The sequence below is a fragment of the Brassica oleracea genome, chromosome C5 (assembly GCF_000695525.1).
Source record: "Brassica oleracea var. oleracea cultivar TO1000 chromosome C5, BOL, whole genome shotgun sequence".
Lineage (NCBI taxonomy): Eukaryota > Viridiplantae > Streptophyta > Magnoliopsida > Brassicales > Brassicaceae > Brassica > Brassica oleracea.
In genome coordinates this window covers 5,997,091-6,016,871 of record NC_027752.1, presented here as the reverse complement: position 1 = coordinate 6,016,871, position 19,781 = coordinate 5,997,091, and the positions used below count along the sequence as shown (strand labels likewise).

The window sequence follows — 19,781 nt, the reverse complement described above, 5'->3', positions numbered from 1 at the left end:
GATGGAAAATGTTTACATAACTCACACGACCCGTAGAATACTAAGAAATGTTCTTAATCATTTTTCGGTCCTATACCTTTTTCAAAATTTTATACTGGCTATAATTACATATTTATTTTATGAATAAGAACACACACAAACTTCTTGGAAAAGGCCACGTGCATTTTATTTCCTGTATAAATTTGCATGGTAATCCAAAAACTTCAATCGAAAACAAAAGGAAACGTAAATTTCTATGCAAAACAATAAAAATATCATAAACCGAAACATCATTGGCTCCACTTAGCATGCCGAAAACTATCCAAAATATAAATCACCATCTCAACTTTATAACGAAAAATTGATTAAATTACCGCATTCTTAATATTATTTTCATGTTTACTTTAATTGCATTTACAGTTTTAAAAAGTAACTAGGCATTTATAACTCTAAAATTGACTAATTTATACTTTGAGTTTAGAGATTTAATTTTCGAGACTGAAAACTTTACAGTGAACTAAAATTTTTAAAACCAATAAATTTACCAATCAGATTTTTGCTTTCATAAAATTACTTAAAGCTCTTAAAATTATTTAAACTCTAATTTTTTTTTCTCGCGTTTTTTTGCTGTTTCTAAAAACTTGAATTCAAAGCTTTAGAAAATGTTTTTTTTTTCTTTTAAAATCACAACCACAAAAGCAACAGCCAAACATTTTCTAAATCCATTATTTTAAAAATTTTAACAGTAACAATCCTGGAGGGTGGAGTTTAGGATCTTAAAAAAAAATGTTATGTTAAAAAAAATAAAAATAAAAATAGTTTCAAAATGAATTTTTGAACATCAAAAAGAAAATTTCAAAAAAAATAATAAAAAATTATAAGAAGTTTAAATTTAAAGTCCCATTATTCCAAAACTATAAAAATTATTCTATTATTTATTTAAATAATTATTTATATTTATATATCTATAAAACAATGATAGAAATTTTTTTAGCCTATTTAATGAAACTTCATACTTTGGTATTTGTGAAAATGTTCTTCACATAAAAGTAAACATGAATAATGTTACGAAAGGTAGGGTAAAATTAGAATTTTTCCACCTTAGATACTCAAGTTCTCAAAAAAAAAACTGAATACTCACTTTCGTTTTTTTTTTATTCGTCATATAATTTAGACATTTATTTTCATACAATTTTGTATGTTGTATAAAGAAAATTTTTGCAAACTAACCAAATTTTCATTGGAAATAAAGAATATAGCATTGATGTTGTCATAATTAAGTTCATAATAATTTTTGTAAGTTTTGTCTGGTATTATCTTTTTTTTCCTAAATTACCCGTGATAAAGAGATAGGGAAGTGATGTCCTCCACAATTTAGAACATATAGACCAGATAAAGACTGAAATGTTAAAAATTAAATTAAACATATAACATTACATCACTCAATTAATCACCACATACAAAAACTACGTAGAACAAACGGTGAAACAACAAAGCAAAATAGAAAAACAAATTTACAGATAAAACATGATTGTACCCTTTACAAATAGTACATAATATATGTTTTATTCCATCTACATAATTATTTTTGTCAACTATTCCTTTACATAATTAAACTAATAAACTTGAACATCATATAAGAAATAGTATAAAATTTTAACTGATTTGATAGATAAATTGTATAAAAGTTCTCTAAATAATATAAATATAAACTCTACCTCTAACCCCATCCATCATTAAATACTAAACTTTAAATTATAATCAATAAACCTTAAATTCAAATATAAAATATAAAATATACTTATAATATTTTAAATAAAATTAAAGCTGAAATTTTTACAATAAAAATAGAATGAAACATATCTAATAGTATTGTACATATTAGTTTTTTCAACACATAGTACATATTAGTTCAATGGAAGAATATATTAAAAATAGATTATGTTTATCTTTGAACATCTAAAGTTGCTTTCAATAAGTATATATTTCCAATAGAATACTAAACAACGTGAAACAAAATTATAAGTTATGCATGTGAACATACTCTTCCATTGTACAAGATGTACAAATGATAATATAAATAGAATGGAATAGACTAAATAGTGCAGTACATACTAATTAAATTAACAAATAGTTTAAAATAATATACAGTATAACATCTTTAAATTAATACTCTATAAATTAATATACACTAAAAATATCTATAAAAATAATATAATTTTATAGTTTCAAATTGAATTTTTGGTTCAATTAGTATATCGATAAATTAATATCTTAATAAATTAATAAAAAAAATTATAGTTTTGATGTAGTATTAACATTGTTAATTTATAGATGTTTCACCGTATTATGTCAAATTAGGACATAAATCAATCTTACATTCGCTTTAATAAGATGTGATGGTGGTTATGAAGAATCGGTGGGAATATAGGAAAGATGGTGGTTTTACAAATTTAGTGATTGTCGTGCTGACTATAATGATGGTGGACGTGGTGATAGATGCGGTCATGAAAGAGTTGATGGTTATTACGGAAGATGTGTTGGTTGCTACGGAAGAAGAAGTGGTAGTTGAAGCGACTGTAGAAAAACTTGTGATGGTAGTGGTTATAGGAGCGGCGGCAGTTATCAAAACGGCGGGGTGGTTACCAAGCAACAAGTGATCGTGGTTTTTGAAGAAATCATGATCATAGATATAAAGAGGAACTATGATGGTGGTGGCCATGGGATGATCAATAGTGAAAAATGACGTGATACGTGGATATGGAAAAAAAAAATGGTTAGAGAATGATTTACTGAAAAAAAAAAAAATTAAATGAAGAAACAAATAAAAATTGAGGGTAATATCGTACTCCTTCCGTTTTTTAATATAAGTCGTTTTCGAGAAATTTTTATGTTTCAAATTATATGAAATTTTCGGTTTTTATATAAAATTTATTAACATTTAATGTTATATGACCAATGATAATAACTTTCCATTTTATTATTGATTGATTTGTGGTTAGGTAAATAATTAAAGATGTTTTTGTTTAGAAAATATAAAAAATTAATGATTTCTTAAACAATTTGAACTGCTAGTAAATACAATTTCCCTTGTATAAATGTGTGTTTGAATATTTGGAGGAAAGAAAAAATCCATATGTAAGTTCTTAACCCCATGGCAAACAAAGGGGAAGAGAACTAGATGATGAAAGGAGAAGAATGATAGTGTCAATTTGGTTATGTTCGAACCGAAGTCCTTTTGCTAGTTAAGGGCATAACTATAAGATCTCGTTGTCCCGACATCGACTTGACTGGCTTCTTTACACTTTCCTTTTTCTTTCATTTTTTGTTCTTACATATTTATTCCTACGCGTTACCCTTAAAATCCTTTTGGGTTCCACAAAGAACAGCTGTCAATAGTAAATATTCTCCTGATGCTCTGTCCTTTTCAGTGAAAATATATAAAACATACACCTTTTCACTTAGACTGTTTCACAGTTTTCAAAAGTTTTAACTCTATTTCTATGTATCTATGTATTTTATTAGTCAATGTCAGTGACAAACAGTTGAACTAATTTCAGAAAGTTGTCATATCTATATTTTCAAATATATTCAAAATACATTATTTATTTTAATACCATTAAACAATATTAATTTAATAAACACATTTTTATAATTTTTTATAATTTGTATTATTAAAAAAATCAAAACATTTAAAAAACTATTTGTAAAACTATTTTTCTAAAACATATACCTTTACAAAACGAAAAGTATGTGTTTCAGAACAATAAAATATTATAATATATTTAAAGTTATATTATTTGTTAAAATGAATAAAATGAAGATTAAAACAAATATAATACAATTTTAATATTGGCTTATAACTAAATTATTTGATTAAATAGATGTTTGTCGACAAAAAAGGATTAAATAGATGTTTCTTGTTTTCAATTGTGTTATCGTGAAAAACGATGATAAATACATATCAAATGTTAATCAAAGAGTTGTGCACAAGTAATTAAGAGGAATTCAAGGTAATGAGCATCATTAAGATATTCCTTGTATTTTGTTTTTGTTTCGGAAGTGTGAATATGGAATTAAGCCAACAGTCAAAGGGAAGATAAACGCGTAAATTCGAGTTACTATCGACACTATAGTAATTGTGAAAGGAATTGGACTTCGCTGTCAAAAAAAAATAAAACAGTAAATTAAGCAGTAGAAAGTAGCTGAACGAAGCAGGCCTGAGCCAGCTACACTAGACTACATAACTCAACCCAGAGCTTTTACGTATAAAATTGTCAGCTTTCTTTAATTTTCTTTCAATCATCACTCCCCTTTTGTCTCCCCCTTCATTTTTTTCTTTCTCTACATAAAATCCTAGTACAAGTATTTATCCTCTCCAACCTGTAAAAGAAAAATAAAAATAAAAATAACAGTGTAATTGTACAATAAACAAATTTACAAAAAAAATCAAGGACCACGCGAGGCTCCTAAAGATAAAATCACACGGCAAAGATATTCTTTTACAATTATGATATTGATATCGACTCCACTACTGATTTGACTCCATCCACGTGTCTCTTCATTTAACTCGTTTTAATACAGTACTGTAATTCTTAAAAATATCGGGATGGTGAAATAAAGTCTTCAACATTTGAGAACAGAGAGATGGCCCTCAACGCATTTGCCAATTTGCCATAAAAACGATCAGACTTTTCCAAAAGAAAATTATTTCTGTTCTTCATGTGAGCACGCCTTCCCCATACAGTTAATGCCAGATGTACAAACCCCACCCTTTGATCTATACCTACATGTATGTACTCATATTTTTTAGTGGAAAGCAAGAAATAGTACAATTCATTTTGGTTTTACATTTTGATTGCATAAAGCAAAATGGCGTCAATCTTTAAAAAAATTAATTGATATATAAAAAAACTGTTTCAGACGTTTTTAGTTATCTGCAATTTTTTTATCCAAAACTCTATGTATTATTAATAACTTCAAAATAAAACGATTTTTTATTTAATCATATTTAATTTATATTCCAAAATACAATAAGGAGTAGTTAAATTTGCTGAATGATGAAAATACCGATTATGAATTTTGTTCTATAATCAATTTTATTTGTGATGGTAAGAGTCTTGATTTCATGGTTTACCAATGGAGTTAAAGACACTACTATTGGAAATATGAAGATAAATATTTCAAACAACTATGTATTAAAATAATAATGAAAAATAAGGGATATCTCAAAATATGAAAATCCATTCTTAGATGAAAAATTACTGAGTATTTCTTATGTTTTGAAATATCTATTTTCTTACATATTTATTTTAGACCATCTAAATATATTTTTCTACTTTTACTATTCTCTCCGTATCACTTTAAGTAGTGTTTTAAGAAAAAAAAAATTGTTTCATTTTAAGCGATGTTTTCAAGTTTCTATGTAAAAAGTAGATGCAATTTTATTTTTTTGATTATTTGTATTCTGCGGTATGATTTTTATTGGTTGAATTATCTGTACTTATTGTTGTTTTTATACAAACGAGAAAAATTGAATAAAATTTTTTACTTCCTTGATCGGTGTGCAAAAACCTTACAATCAACTTATTATGATAGAGAGGAAATACTAAACCAGAATAACTTTAAAATAAAGATTTATTTCTCTCTGACGTATTTGCTATTTTTTATGTTTAAAAACAAGTATTCTAAAAAAATATTTTTTAGAAATATTTTTTTATATTACAACAAGTATTTTTAATTATAAAAATAATAAAAATACAAATTTACCCAATTAACTTTTAGTTTTAAAATTTTTTAAAATAAAATTATGGTTTTGTTTAAACTAAAAATTCTTTAAAAGACAAATACATAAATAAAATCTGTGATTCCATTTTCTATAACAAGATTTGTTTTAGTTATAACTATAAAAGTTTAAAAGTTAAATAACCATCTTAAAATAAAAATTTTGATTTTATAATAAAAATTTATTTTTACCTCTATATTTAAAAGAATAAATAATAATTGTTTTTTATTTTATTTTATTTTATAGGAGAAATAGAGACAGCTGGAGCATATTTTTCTTTATTGTGAAATTTAGAAGTGAAATAGCAATGTGCCCGAAATGCTCATGTACTGTCTATTTCACAAGTATATAAGTAATGTTTTAAAAATACAAAATTATAACACTAAAATATAACACATACGTACCATTAAAAGAGCTTCGGTAAGGAGTGGCAAGGACGGCTGATTCTCATTTGGATTCTCTTCTTTAGCATTGTTTCTTTTTCCATAATACTAACATTATACTATTTATTTTCTATTGGTTAATTAATTACACCCACTTGTTTTAATTTTATATGGAGCGCAAATGAATTCCAATCAGATTATTTGTATAACTAATACAGCGGGTGATTGGTGTTGGGTGTGAGTGTTCTACGCAGCTATAATTCTCTCTAGAGTAATAAAACCAAAACAATCAAGTTTTATTAATAAAAACTAAAGCTAGAGCCAAAAATTTTCAAAAGAAAATATAATTTCTCTAGAAATCAATTTTTCTACAGCTTTAGGTTTAGTGCTTTTAAAACTTTGAAATAAACCTAAAGCAATAAAATTTAAAGCTGAAACCACAAAATTAACATTTTAAATCTAAAAGCAATAAATCCAAAGCTACATTCTCTACCAATCAACCTCAGTATCACCAGGTCTGTGCGATGTTGATATTATTTTTCCTTTGTATCAGTTATTATAGAAGTTTATTGGAGTGGAGCATTTTTTTATAATTAATGTTAAACTTATTTAAAAAAACCTGTTTTATACACCCAACTAAATTTGAAACTCTAAAAAAAAAACTTTCCAATATAGCGTCAAACCAAAATTATAGAAGACCTACATGCTTTTCAATATCCATAGACCTTAAGAAGGCAAGTCGATTCCTCACATTCTTATCTAGAAGTTTATGTACGATTTAAGCTGAACGGGGAGCTTTCCCATGTAGACGCTTGTTCTTTTCACACCATATCATATGGATGACAGTCTGGATTGCATATCTAACACATAGCCTCGACTTGAAATTAAACTGTGAACCCGAGAGTGATTGGACAATCTCATTCCAAGACGTTGTGTATTCCTAAATAGTATATATTTTCGTGAGGTTGCACTAGATCCAGGAAGAGAGCTCACATGAAAAGAACAAATGGTTTTTAGTTTCAGCCAAGTTGTTACAAAGCACACACTGAGTTGGTATAACCCTATTCCATCGCACCATACGATTTGCCGTACTGAACCTATTATGCATCACCAGCCATGTTATTTAGGCGTAGCTTGAGAAAAACAAACAACTTGTGCCATGCACCAGATCCAAGAAGAGAACTCACGGGAGAAGAACAAATGGTTTCTAATTTCAACCAAATTGTTGCAAAGCACACACTGAGTTGGTATAACCATGTTCCATTGCACCATCAGATCTGTTGTAATGAGCCTATTATGCATCACCAGCCATGTTATAAAGGAGTATTAGCTCTTGAAAACCAAACAACGTGTACCCAAACACACTTCTGATGTATCACCATCCTAAGAAGTTTCCATGTCTCGTGGATAGAGAAACATTGTGTGATAATCAAATCCTCTTTTCCATAGGTTAACATCATCACCCTCCATCATTGACTCTTTCGTCAAATCAATTGTCTTAAACTTTATTATATCTCTGAATTCTGTGTCTCCTCCTCTTATATTGCAAAATCACATCTTTCATTGTGACATTCGAACTAGCTTCCATATCAATAAAGTCTCTCTCACCAAATATATCAAACAAAACTCCCCCATCCGACCAACGATCAAACCAAAATGAAGTACTCTTCCCATTCTTAATCTCCTTCTTGTAGAAATTTCGAGTTATGCTTTTGAGCCTAATAAGCTTTTTTCTATCCATGAACCTTTATTTCCTCTAACCCCAACTTTCTTGAAAGTTTTCCCCACCAGCAGATACTCTCTAATCCATTTACTCCGCAATGACTATCCAGAGAACAAGCGTCATATCAATTTTAGACTATTCACAAAATTAACTTCTTTCAACTTTTTCAAGCCTAAACCACCTTCAGCCTTTAGCTTATAAACAGCAAACCAAGTAATTTTTGCTTTAGAAGTTTAACTCTGGGCCAAACCAGAAAAATGCATCAAACAAATTTTCTATTTCCTTCTAACACTAACTTGGAAAGCGAAGACCAGAAGTTAACTATGCGCATGATAATTTTTTATGTATGATAAACTATCTTCACTTTTTGCAAAATTATGTGTATGTTACAATTGTATTTCGCTATTTATCTGAGCACATACCAACCCATAAGCTTTTACAATCTCCCACACAAATCATATGAATCACATTGTACGGCATGCTAATAAGTTATCAAAAGAATTATTGCTTCCTGTTAGAAACACTCCAAAAACATTGTAAAAAAATTATCAGAGTAAAACAAGAAAAATTATCAAACAATTTTTAATTTAGGTTTAACAAAAATTTGACCAGATGACAATATAATTTTATCATAATAACTGAATTTAAATGACGATTCTCACACAAATTTTTTTAAAGCGATTTTCAAAACAATTTCGTAAATAACAAAATTACAGCAATATCAAAGAACTACTCCACCATTCTGTGGTTCCATCAGTAAAAGCTATCGACTTGCTTTTGAGACAACATAGTCAATGCTAATACAACTTTTAAGCATTTAACCCAGCATTAAAAACCCTAAATAGTAAATTTAATAAACTTTCGGCGATGCAAGCAAGTGACCCATCTATTTAAACACCCTCCCCATGCACATCATTTCATATCTTCATCAACTCTCAACACTTCTCTTTGCTCTCTCTGCTTCCACTACTTGCCTAAAATGTCTCCTGAAGCTTACGTTCTGTTCTTTAACTCTCTTAACCTGGTCACCTTCGAAGCCTTTGCTTGGCTATCGCTTTTCGTAGCCACGGTTGCTATCTTTCTCTCACCAGGCGGACTCGCATGGGCCTGGACAAAGTCTTCCAAGACCCGTGTTTCAATTCCTGGTCCGTCTGGTTCTCTCTCCATCTTCTCCGGTTCGAACCCTCACCGTGTTCTCGCCTCGCTTGCCAAACGCTTCAAGGCCTCTCCTCTGATGGCGTTCTCCGTTGGGTTTTCTCGTTTTGTCATCTCCAGTGAACCGGAGACGGCTAAAGAGATTCTGAACAGCTCTGCTTTTGCTGACCGCCCGGTTAAGGAGTCAGCTTACGAGCTTCTGTTTCACCGTGCCATGGGTTTCGCGCCGTATGGTGAGTATTGGAGGAATCTGAGGAGAATCTCTTCAACGCATCTTTTCAGCCCGAGAAGGATAGCTAGTTTCGAAGGTGTTAGGGTTGGGATCGGTATGATGATTGTGAAGAAGATCAAGAACGTAGCTGGCGGTGGTGAAGTTGAAGTGAAGAAGGTGATTCACTTTGGTTCGTTGAATAATGTAATGACGATTGTTTTTGGTGAAAGCTACGACTTCGATGAAGTTAATGGGGATGGAAGTTTTCTGGAGCGGCTTGTGAGCGAAGGTTATGAGTTGCTTGGGATATTTAACTGGAGTGATCACTTTGGTGTTCTTCGTTGGTTTGACTTCCAAGGAGTGAGGAAGAGGTGTAGAGCTTTGGTCTCTGAAGTCAACACTTTTGTCGGTGGAATAATCGAGAAGCACAAAATGAAGATGAACAACAACAACCTCAATGGAGAGGAGAGTGACTTCGTTGATGTCTTGCTTGGCTTGCAAAAGGATGAAAAGTTGTCTGATTCCGACATGATTGCTGTTCTTTGGGTAAGTGTTTTTCTTGTGGATATAGTTGCAATATATGTGAATTTTTTAATATTTGTTATCTGAAGTTTTTTTTATCTTTTTTGTGTGGAATTTTTTTAGGAGATGATATTTAGAGGGACTGACACAGTTGCGATTCTAGTGGAATGGGTGATTGCAAGAATGGTATTGCATCAAGACATCCAAGCAGAACTCTACAAAGAGATAGCTTCTGTTACAAGTAACAACACTAGGTCCTTGTCTGATTCCGACATCCCAAAGCTTCCATACCTTCAAGCTGTTGTCAAAGAAACCCTGAGGCTCCACCCACCAGGCCCCCTCCTCTCGTGGGCCAGACTCGCTATCCACGATGTCCACGTGGGTCCCAACCTTGTCCCTGCAGGAACCATAGCTATGGTCAACATGTGGTCCATCACACATGACGCCAGAATCTGGACCGACCCTGAAGACTTTAGGCCTGAGAGGTTTATTGATGGTGAGGATGTAAGCATCATGGGGTCGGATCTTAGGCTGGCTCCATTCGGTTCGGGCCGTCGGGTTTGCCCGGGTAAAGCAATGGGCCTAGCTACTGTTCATCTCTGGGTTGGTCAAATGATTCAGAATTTCGAATGGGTTAAGGGTTCTTGTGATGTTGACCTCACAGAGGTTCTCAAGCTGTCCATGGAGATGAAGAAGCCGTTGAAGTGCAAGGCTGTTCCAAGAAATGTTTGTTTTGGTTAATGGATCCGGTTATCTGGTGTATCGGGTCGGCTACTTGTTTAATTAACTACTATGGGTAGTCTCTTTTAATATTAATAATAATTATGGTTGGGAACTGGGAAGGAAGTTAGGGTTTTGGCACGTTGGTCGAACTTCTTTAGGGTTTTGGTGTCATGGTTTTTAACTTTGCTGTGTGTTTGCTTCATGTAACGTATTTTATCCCGTCCCTTTGTCTTCATGGCTCTTCGATCATATCTATAAAACTGATTAGCTAAGTTTTAAGGCATACAAGATATCGTACTATATTTACACCAAAGAAAAAAAGAATATGGTACTATATCTAGCAAGAGTCTCTTACTATATTTTAATATCGGATGCTATCTTCGCCATATGTAACAACCCACAATACTTGATTAATACGTTGAAACATTAGTTTATTCAACTAACACAATCATTGAATTTGGATATTAATGTAGAACCAAAGTAACAAGTGAGTTGCTATTTCCTTATCAAAAAGAAACAAAACATTGTTCTCAAGCGCCTAGCCTCCTATCGAATTGATCAAAAATAAATTGTGAAATCATAAAGCAGTCCATGAAGCTCGTTTGAATCCTCATCAGAGTTAACGAGCTTAATCGGGGAGAACATAGAGTTCTCAGATTCAACGAATTTTTAATTTTGATTTTTCCAAGACCGAAGTTGAGTTAATTAGTTATTAGCCCTCTAGGCAGGGGCAGATCCAACAAGTTATTGAGTATAGGGCACATATTATAAAATATATTTATATTAGCTGTATTACATAAATTCTAAGTTAATTAGTGAAGGAAAAACACAAATTAGTGTGGTGCACATGCAACACCTGAGCTCTTTTTTGGGTCCTCCCCTGCCTGTAAAAATATAAAATAGAGCAGTATGAAATTTGCAATAGAAGATCTGGAAAAAAAAAGTGCACAAAAAAGAAGAAGATCTGGCTGTAAAAAAAGAGCAGATGATTTATTTATTTTTACTCAAGAGTCATATCAAAAGTTGAGTTTTGCTAGAAAGGAAACCGAGTACTAATGGTGATATGATCACTGATGAAAATGTCACTTGTTCATGTGTTAGCATGTTGATCAAGATGATCCACATGTCTACCATGTGAGTGAATAAGTGTGGTAAAGTTAGAATTCCCCCTTGGATATTAGGCTATCTGAACATAATAAATAATATGATAGTAGATCCTTGAGCGATTTTCTCTTCTTACACACATGCTGATCCATCATTACGACATGATCAAAATTTCAAATTAGAAAAATGGGAAGAGTCTAAAATTACACCATATCTCTTATGCACAGTTGTGAAATTCATTTCTTTGGTTTATAAAGCATTTCTAGCAATATCTCTATCTACTACAAAATAAAAACAAAGTACTCTTTACTGATCCTTACGAAAATCCTCTTTACTGATGCTATATCTTTTTTAATTATTCACTAATTAGATTTGTTTTAATACGGTTTGTTTAGATTTAAGTGGTTAATTGTGTCGTCAAACTGGCTAATTAAACAGTTTAAAAAGATCATTAGATAGATTATTATGTGTTGGTTTTGCATTTGACGTGTTTGTTTTATCCCCTGGGGTTTTATCTTGATGTGAGTTTAATATGAATATCGTTAACTTATAGCTGAAACTACTTTTATAATGAAATTAATATTAGATATTATAATTTTGAATTTAATTTAGAGAAATTACAAGGTTCAACTCAACACTTCCTAACAATAAATTGTTAACTAAATATGTGATAATTATTATAATGGAATTTATTTAGAACCAAATAATATCATTTCTTATAATTTTGTAGTGATACTCAGAATACAAAATTTGTCATTTTCATATAGAAAAACAACATGTAAATATGTAATAGAGAAATATAAATTCTACTATAGATTGTGAGCAAAAATGATGATATTCATCTCAACATTGAAATCGTATTTAGTTGCAAAAAAAAAAAAAAACATTGAAATCGTATTCTCTTTCACATCTACTATATAGTTATAGTCTTTTTTTTTTGCAAACTACATCTACTATATATTAACCGCTGAATTAGACGTTAGATGTTAGGTCTCAGCACCATCTAATCCATCAATTTTCCTCAGCGTCGTTTTTTTGTTCTTGTGAATTGTCACATTATCAACCACATATTCAAAGGTGCACAAAGTAAATTTAAAATGTGCTAAAATGACGTAGACAAACAATGAGAGAAAATATAACAATCATAAATTCGATATATTCTTCTCCTTTGTTTTTTTTTCTCGAAGAATATTGTTTGTCCGATAGGAACTCAGCACCAGTTAAAGTTTACACTAAAAATTAATACTATCAACATAAATGTTTAATGTATTAATGGATTAGATAGAATTTATGACTCATCTGTATTATAATACTCCTACAAGATCGTATCTTCGACGTTCCTCTTTTTTTTTTGTTTATGAATCTTCCAACGTTGATTAACTATTCATTTTCCTTTATCAAAACAAATACTATTCATTTGTGTGAAATTAACAACTAATGTGTACTCCTAATAATATATACTCGAAGAATAAGAGCATATATGGGGAAATCCATCAGGAAATAGAAGGATCATGCTTTGGCCATTTTTTGACCAAACCAATGCTTTGCCATATTGCTGTAAGTATCTCGTTTTCTTACACCTTTATATATCAATAAGTATTATGCACAGAAGTATGATGTTAATATAGCATACTGTGATTGCTTTTCAGAGATCAATTCGTTTTACGTTTTTTTTTTTTCTTTTGAGCAACCAATTCGTTTTACGTCTTGTAACACATTTAAACAAGTTTTTTGGTCAAGACACAGTTAAACAAGCTTATCTAAAGGTATTTACCCATTGTATTTGTATGTTTTTATCGTTTCATGACTACAATATTTGGAATAAATTATTGTAGAATTAGATAAATGATTTGAAATGTGAGGACCGTGTGGTGGCGTATTCTTATTATCTTTCAAATCACTGAAAGATTGAAATTTGATTAAGACTATTTGTTAGCCTTCAAATAAGGATAAATTTAAAATGCAAGGGGGGTAGCTAGGGTTTAGGCTTTTGGAAAAGAAAAAGACATATACCTTTTATAATAACCAAAGCGACGTACTGTAATCAGTTCAACATGTTTGGAAATGATTGTTTCAGCTGTATTGTATTCCAATTCGATATGATAGCGATGGTTCATACAAAAAACGTTATAATTGGAAATAATTAGTGAGTATATAATTTTACGTAAACGGTCGCATTCTATACTTACATATAAATTAACGGATGGCATGGGACATGAAAACGTTTTGATTGAAAGTGCTAAAGCACTTATCGAAAATAAAATATAAATATAAGATATACACACGATTTAACATTAGTGACATATGCCCTTTTTCAAAAAAAAAAAAAAAACATTAGTGACAAAAAATGAAGATAGATACACTACATTTTTGGATTTCGATATCCAATTAATAAAACATTTCGTTAATCCAAAATAAGTGCAAGTTGCTTTCCTTCCCATCTCTTTCTTTCTTTAAATTTTCCATATTCCCTTGCATGATCGATTCTTCGTCTCCTTCATTGTAGATATGACTGATTCACCACAAACGGATTGGAACCAAAGAATCGATGTTAGTAGACACATAATCGAAAGTGACAATTATGTGGTTGCAAAATATATGCTTTGTTAGAAGATTCACATAAGTTCTTAAATCGTTGGATGCTCTCTTAACCAAAAATTAGGTAATATCTGGAAATTATTTTCGCTTGGTCGTGACTTTGTGAGTGGATATAATACTTTGAAATACTAAATATATAATTTGAAATATCAGTTTAGTATACCATTATGTTCCATTAAAAAAGATATCCTGTTTACATTTTTATGTTCCAAGATATTGAAAGCTCTTCTTCAAGCAAGCTGCCGCACTCTATATTGGGCATCTGATAAATGAATTTATATAAAATTTCCAGTGCCTTCAATTAATTTTAAATTTCTACGATTCAGTTTTCCAAATCATCTAGCATTATCATTATATACAATTGGGCTGTGAATCATTAGTCATCCACTACTCTGGGATTATATCTGCCTCTCATTGGGCAAGAGAATTGGATCCTTTGTCTTAGCTAGGGTTGTAGACATTAATTAGTTCATTAGAGCATCTCCAATGTATTACTCTATTTTCTACTCCAAAATAGAGTAACTCCAAAATGGAGTTAAGTTTTACTCCAATGTATTACTCCATTTCCTACTCCAAAATAGAATATTTTTAATATATTATGTTTTATGTTAATAAAAAATTAGTAATATCATCTTTCATTTATACTATTTGCAAAATAGTCTATTTTCATATGTATGATTTTTTATGTTTTATATCATATATCTTTTGTATGGTGCTTATTTTTTATTTTTTATATGTATGATCTTTTATGTTTTATATTATATATATTTTGTTACATAAAATAGTTTATTAGATGGATATTTATATAATTAAGAAATATTAACAGTAATTTTTATAATATATATAATAAAATAATATTTATATATTTATTTATAATAATATTTTATTAAAAACGAAAATATATAAATATGGAAGACCATTTTATAAATAAAAAATTTCAACTTCATTTTGGAGTAAATAGTTGGTTTACTCCATATTTGGAATAATCATATCTATTACTCTATTTTGGAGTGGATTTTGGAGTGGAGTTGAAGATGATTTTACTGCAAATTGAAGTTTGGAGTGGATTTTGGAGTAGAATTAGAGATGCCTTTAGTTATTTATACTTTTGTTGATCTTCAAGTGGCTTAATTAATGATTACGGTTCCTTTCCTAAAGTTGATTTTAGATGCTTTTGTTAAAGCCAAATATTCACTTGCAACTTATAACAATCGCGAGTTAACATTTTTAAATTACATTAAACTCCAAAAAGGCTATGTATTTTCTGCGCCACTCATTACTCAATAGCACTCGCAGGAATTAAAAAAAAAATCTATACAGTACATATGTGGGTACATGATACATCGGTCTGCCACAAGTATGGCCGAGTATATATGTAAATCCTTTTAGTTTCAAATGATCATTTACATCTATATTATTAAAATTGAAAAACACAGTTAGAATTGGAAAGTTGATAATGTCCTTTTATTAATTTTATTAATATAAATTATAATTGCAATAATTGTATTTTCATATTTTACTCAGTTTTACAATTTTATTAATTATATTATTTTAACAATACATCACATCATTAATTATATTACTATAATAGTGCAGATTTTTATTGATTAGTTTTCAACATTAACTTTGTGCCAACTATAGAATAAAAAATATAAAATAATTGAGTTTTTCATATGTTAAAAGTTCAGTTTAGTTTGTTTTAATTATTATTTTTTATTTTACTTTCAATTGATGGAAAATTACATAGCCAAAAAAATAATTCAAAAACATATTTTTTGAATAAAATAAAAACTTAAATCAAAATAATAAAAATGTATTACATTTATTGTCCTTTAATTTTTCACTTCATATAATTATGTTACTATAAAAAAAAAACTTTTTTTACTTCACTTAATTTAGCCAAATATATAGAAAAAGTTCATTTTATTAGTTTATAAAATCAGTTAGCCATGAACTTTGACTATCTATTTAATACGGGTTATTCCTTTCGGTATCGTTATTTTTTCGTTAATTAGGTCCGTTTGAATATTATAAATTTATATGTGAGTTTTAAGTTGGGTCCTTCTGGATCGGATAATTAAGTTCGGTTATGATGTATAAAAACCTAAAAATTTCTAAATAACAAATGTATCTGAAAGGGATTCAGATATTGTACCAAAAATAACTATATTACCTGATTCAGTTCGGATCTTTTGAATACAATTAGTTATATTACTAAACGTCTAAAATATATGACAATAATTATGAAAAACAAATATCAATATATAAAAACGCAAAACTAATTTCCGCGCACATGCGCGCTGATCAATCTTTAATGTGTTTAAATAAAATTTATTTCAGATAAATATCTCATTATTTTTTTCTTGTTGAGTGGGCTAGTGGTATGTGCTCTCATTAAAAGTTTAAAACAAATAGATTTCCCACGTTTGAGAGTGGGTTAAAGTATTTTCATCTTTTTTTTTATTAAATTAGAAAAGACGGGTCTTCTACCTTAATCTATGTGAATTCTCTGATTTAATTTCCATTGTTTTTCTTTTTTCTTTTCTTTTGATGCACTTTCTTCGGGTGTTTTTCTTGTGGTTGTACCTATATATATCATACCTATCGCAATAACTATGATCAAGTAATAGTCAGAGAAGCCGATACTCCGGAGAGCACCTCCGTCTGACCGGGTTTGATCTATATGGAAAAAAATATAGCCTCTAATCTTTGTTTCTTTTGCTAACGCATCCGCCCGACCATTCCTACTCCAAGGAATATGAGATAGATTCACATCTTCGAAATCCTCATGTAAACTCCGAAACATCTCGATCTTTGTCATGAATGTTGGCCAATCCGCCGGATTTGTAGTCATGTCCACTAGGTCCGAACTGTTCGTTTCGAACCGTATCGAGGTTATCCTCATGTCTCTCATACACGAGGCTGACCAAAGTAAACCTTCTATCTCAATACGTAAAGCTGAAAGGCTCCTGCTGCACACCTGTAATTCGAAATATTCATAACCCATTTGATCCTTAAGATTCCATCCTAAGCCACTGACACTGACATTATCGATCTATGACACATCAATTTGACAGGTAGGGATTCGGAGAATCCAAGGAGGCACCGTCTCAACCTATGTAATAGGAGGTTCTTTATGATCTTCATTTGCTTCCTCCTTTTCGTTAGCCTTTCTCTAACATTCTGCCTCAAAAGACGCGGGTTGGAGAGTGTCAATCGGGGATACGACTTTCCCATTACAGAGTTTGTCGCTCCTCGCCTTCTAAATGTACCAACAAATCCATGGAAAGGCATCGAATTGTGGTCTCAGTGGAACCACATCTTTTCTCTTCCAAAACAAACAGTTCATGTTTTGGTATATAGATGTACTCGGGAAGTAACCCAGAAGGGATAAACAAATCGATAAAGCCCAAACCTGCAGGGCTGGGAGGCATTAAAAAAGAAGATGATTAATCGACTCCACTGGGCTATCACATCTAGGACAACCCCTATCGGTGCCCAAGTGTCTATAAGTGAGCCTATCTGCCGTCGCTACACATCCCGAGATAGCTTGCCACAAGAAATGCTTCATCTTACTCAAGGCCTTTATCTTCCACACATGGCTCTGAAGGCTCATGATACTCGTTTCTAGAACCCATTCATGTGTAAGACTCAGCTTGGTCGATCGAAGTAAGTCATAACAGGTTTTAAATGCATACACTCCTGATTTTGTGTGGTTCCAAACATATCCATCTGGAGCAAGAGAGCGAGAAAGTTTTAGCCCAAGTATTAAAGGGATATCATCTTAGTGAAAAATTCTCGTAAAAGATATATATCCCACTCTTTGGTATCATTCCTAATAAAAGACTGAACAAAAAGTTAGGATAGTTTGTAAACAATGTGGTCGGCATGTTTAGGTGGTCGAGTCACTGAGTCTGGACTAGACTCACTCCAAACCCTCGTATCTGGATACGTAAGAATTCAAGTCTTTCTTGTATACGTTATTAGTCCGATCCTTTGTAGGAACTACCCGTAATAACAAACTTGCAAAATACAAAAGCCCAGTATCTTCCCACGAATTAGTGAATTAGGGAGGATTTGAGAGAATAAGAAAAAAATCTTCATAAATTATAACTCATGGTAAATGTCGAATAGAAGTTTTGCTGCCATGATACTACGCCATACATATGATGGTGAGTATGTTCGTCGATCTTCCAAGGGAGATGTGTGATTATAGTACCTTTCTTTTAAAACACGTGCTAATAATGGGTTCGGAGAATGATTTGGTCCCTACAATTATTTTGCAAGAAGCACTATATTGAAGTCATGGCGATCTCAAAAACCTAGTTCCCCGGATAGGTTAACATCCTGTCCAAGGGAAATGTGTGATTATAGTACCTTCCTTAGAATTCTGGAATTTGCAAGTTCTTATGAACATGGCAACTTGGTTTTGACAAAATTACATGGCAATTTGTTTACGTCCACGGCTGACACGGGCATAACCATCTGGCCATGCTGATCACCACTGCTAAAGAGTTCTCGAATTTAGCCACCGCGTTTGAGAACATGGGTTCAATTTATATAATGTGTAATTGGATTATTATTGAAAGTGACTTGGTATTTCAAATGACTACTTGTAATTTACGTCATTAATTTACTTGTTAATAATTTTATAAGTTAAAACAATTCAAATGATTAAGTTAAGAAAAACAATTCAAATGATTAACAAATTAATTAAAAATATATACTATTTCATTTTTTCATTTGTTCATTTATTTTTCAAACATAATAATGTTTATAAGAAAACATGAAATAAAAATGAAGTTATTTTACTTGGAACTGTTATCTCTAATGGTAAAATCCTTTTCTATAAAAATAAACTTGAAAAGTTCAGAATCTCAACGGCTGCTAGAGGAAATTTAACAGCTGGCTCTTGTTTCTAATCTCAAAGAAATTATGAACTCTGATCCATAATTTATTGAACTGAAAAAAAGTTATCCATGTTACTTGCCACTCGACATGAATTAGTGTTGAAACTAATTTTTACAAGCGTGAGAGCATCCATAATGGTGGCACCCATTGTGGAACCTTTAGGAATTTAAAAATATATATATATTTTTTTGTTAAATAGTTAAGGATCCGAACCAAATAAGTGTTTACAATGGTGAGTCCTAATAAGAAGTCCTTAGAATAATTTTTTTTTTTAAAAAAGTGAATTACCAAATGTTTCAATAATATAGCATGAATAAATTTAAAATCACAATAATTAAAAATAAAGATACAACAATTATTAATATTCATCACCAAATTTGTTCCAGACATTTTGAATTAAGTCATGTTTCAATTGGGCATGCATATTCCTATCACGAAGATCATTCCGATTGGGAAACATATTATTCAGATTTGTAGGTCTCTCCGTTTCCACCTGTGAAGTTCTAGTGCTGTCTCCTTCTTCAAATTTAGATATATCGATACGAGTGTATCCGTCCCGTTCATTATCGACTATCATATTGTGTAGGATGATACATGCTCTCATAATCTTTCCTATCTTTTCCTTATCCAAAGTTTTTACCGGGTTTCTCACAATCGCAAATCGAGCTTGCAATACTCCAAAAGCCC

The 19,781-nt window shown here is 30.8% G+C and overlaps 1 protein-coding gene across 1 annotated transcript; it reads left to right on the top strand.

Moving 5' to 3' along the window:
* Window positions 1–8,849: 8,849 nt before the first annotated feature.
* On the top strand, window positions 8,850–10,714 carry LOC106344183 (cytochrome P450 78A5). Its single transcript, XM_013783597.1, has 2 exons — window positions 8,850–9,782; window positions 9,882–10,714. Exons 1-2 carry the CDS (start codon window positions 8,850–8,852, stop codon window positions 10,497–10,499), a joined length of 1,551 nt encoding a protein of 516 aa, XP_013639051.1. The 3' UTR covers window positions 10,500–10,714.
* Window positions 10,715–19,781: the final 9,067 nt, after the last annotated feature.

Coding starts and splice junctions, on each gene's coding strand:
- LOC106344183 (XM_013783597.1), top strand. CDS start 8,850: ATGTCTCCTGAAGCTTACGTTCTGTTCTTTAACTCTCTTAACCTGGTC. Junction 9,783..9,881: donor ACATGATTGCTGTTCTTTGG/GTAAGTGTTTTT, acceptor GAATTTTTTTAG/GAGATGATATTTAGAGGGAC.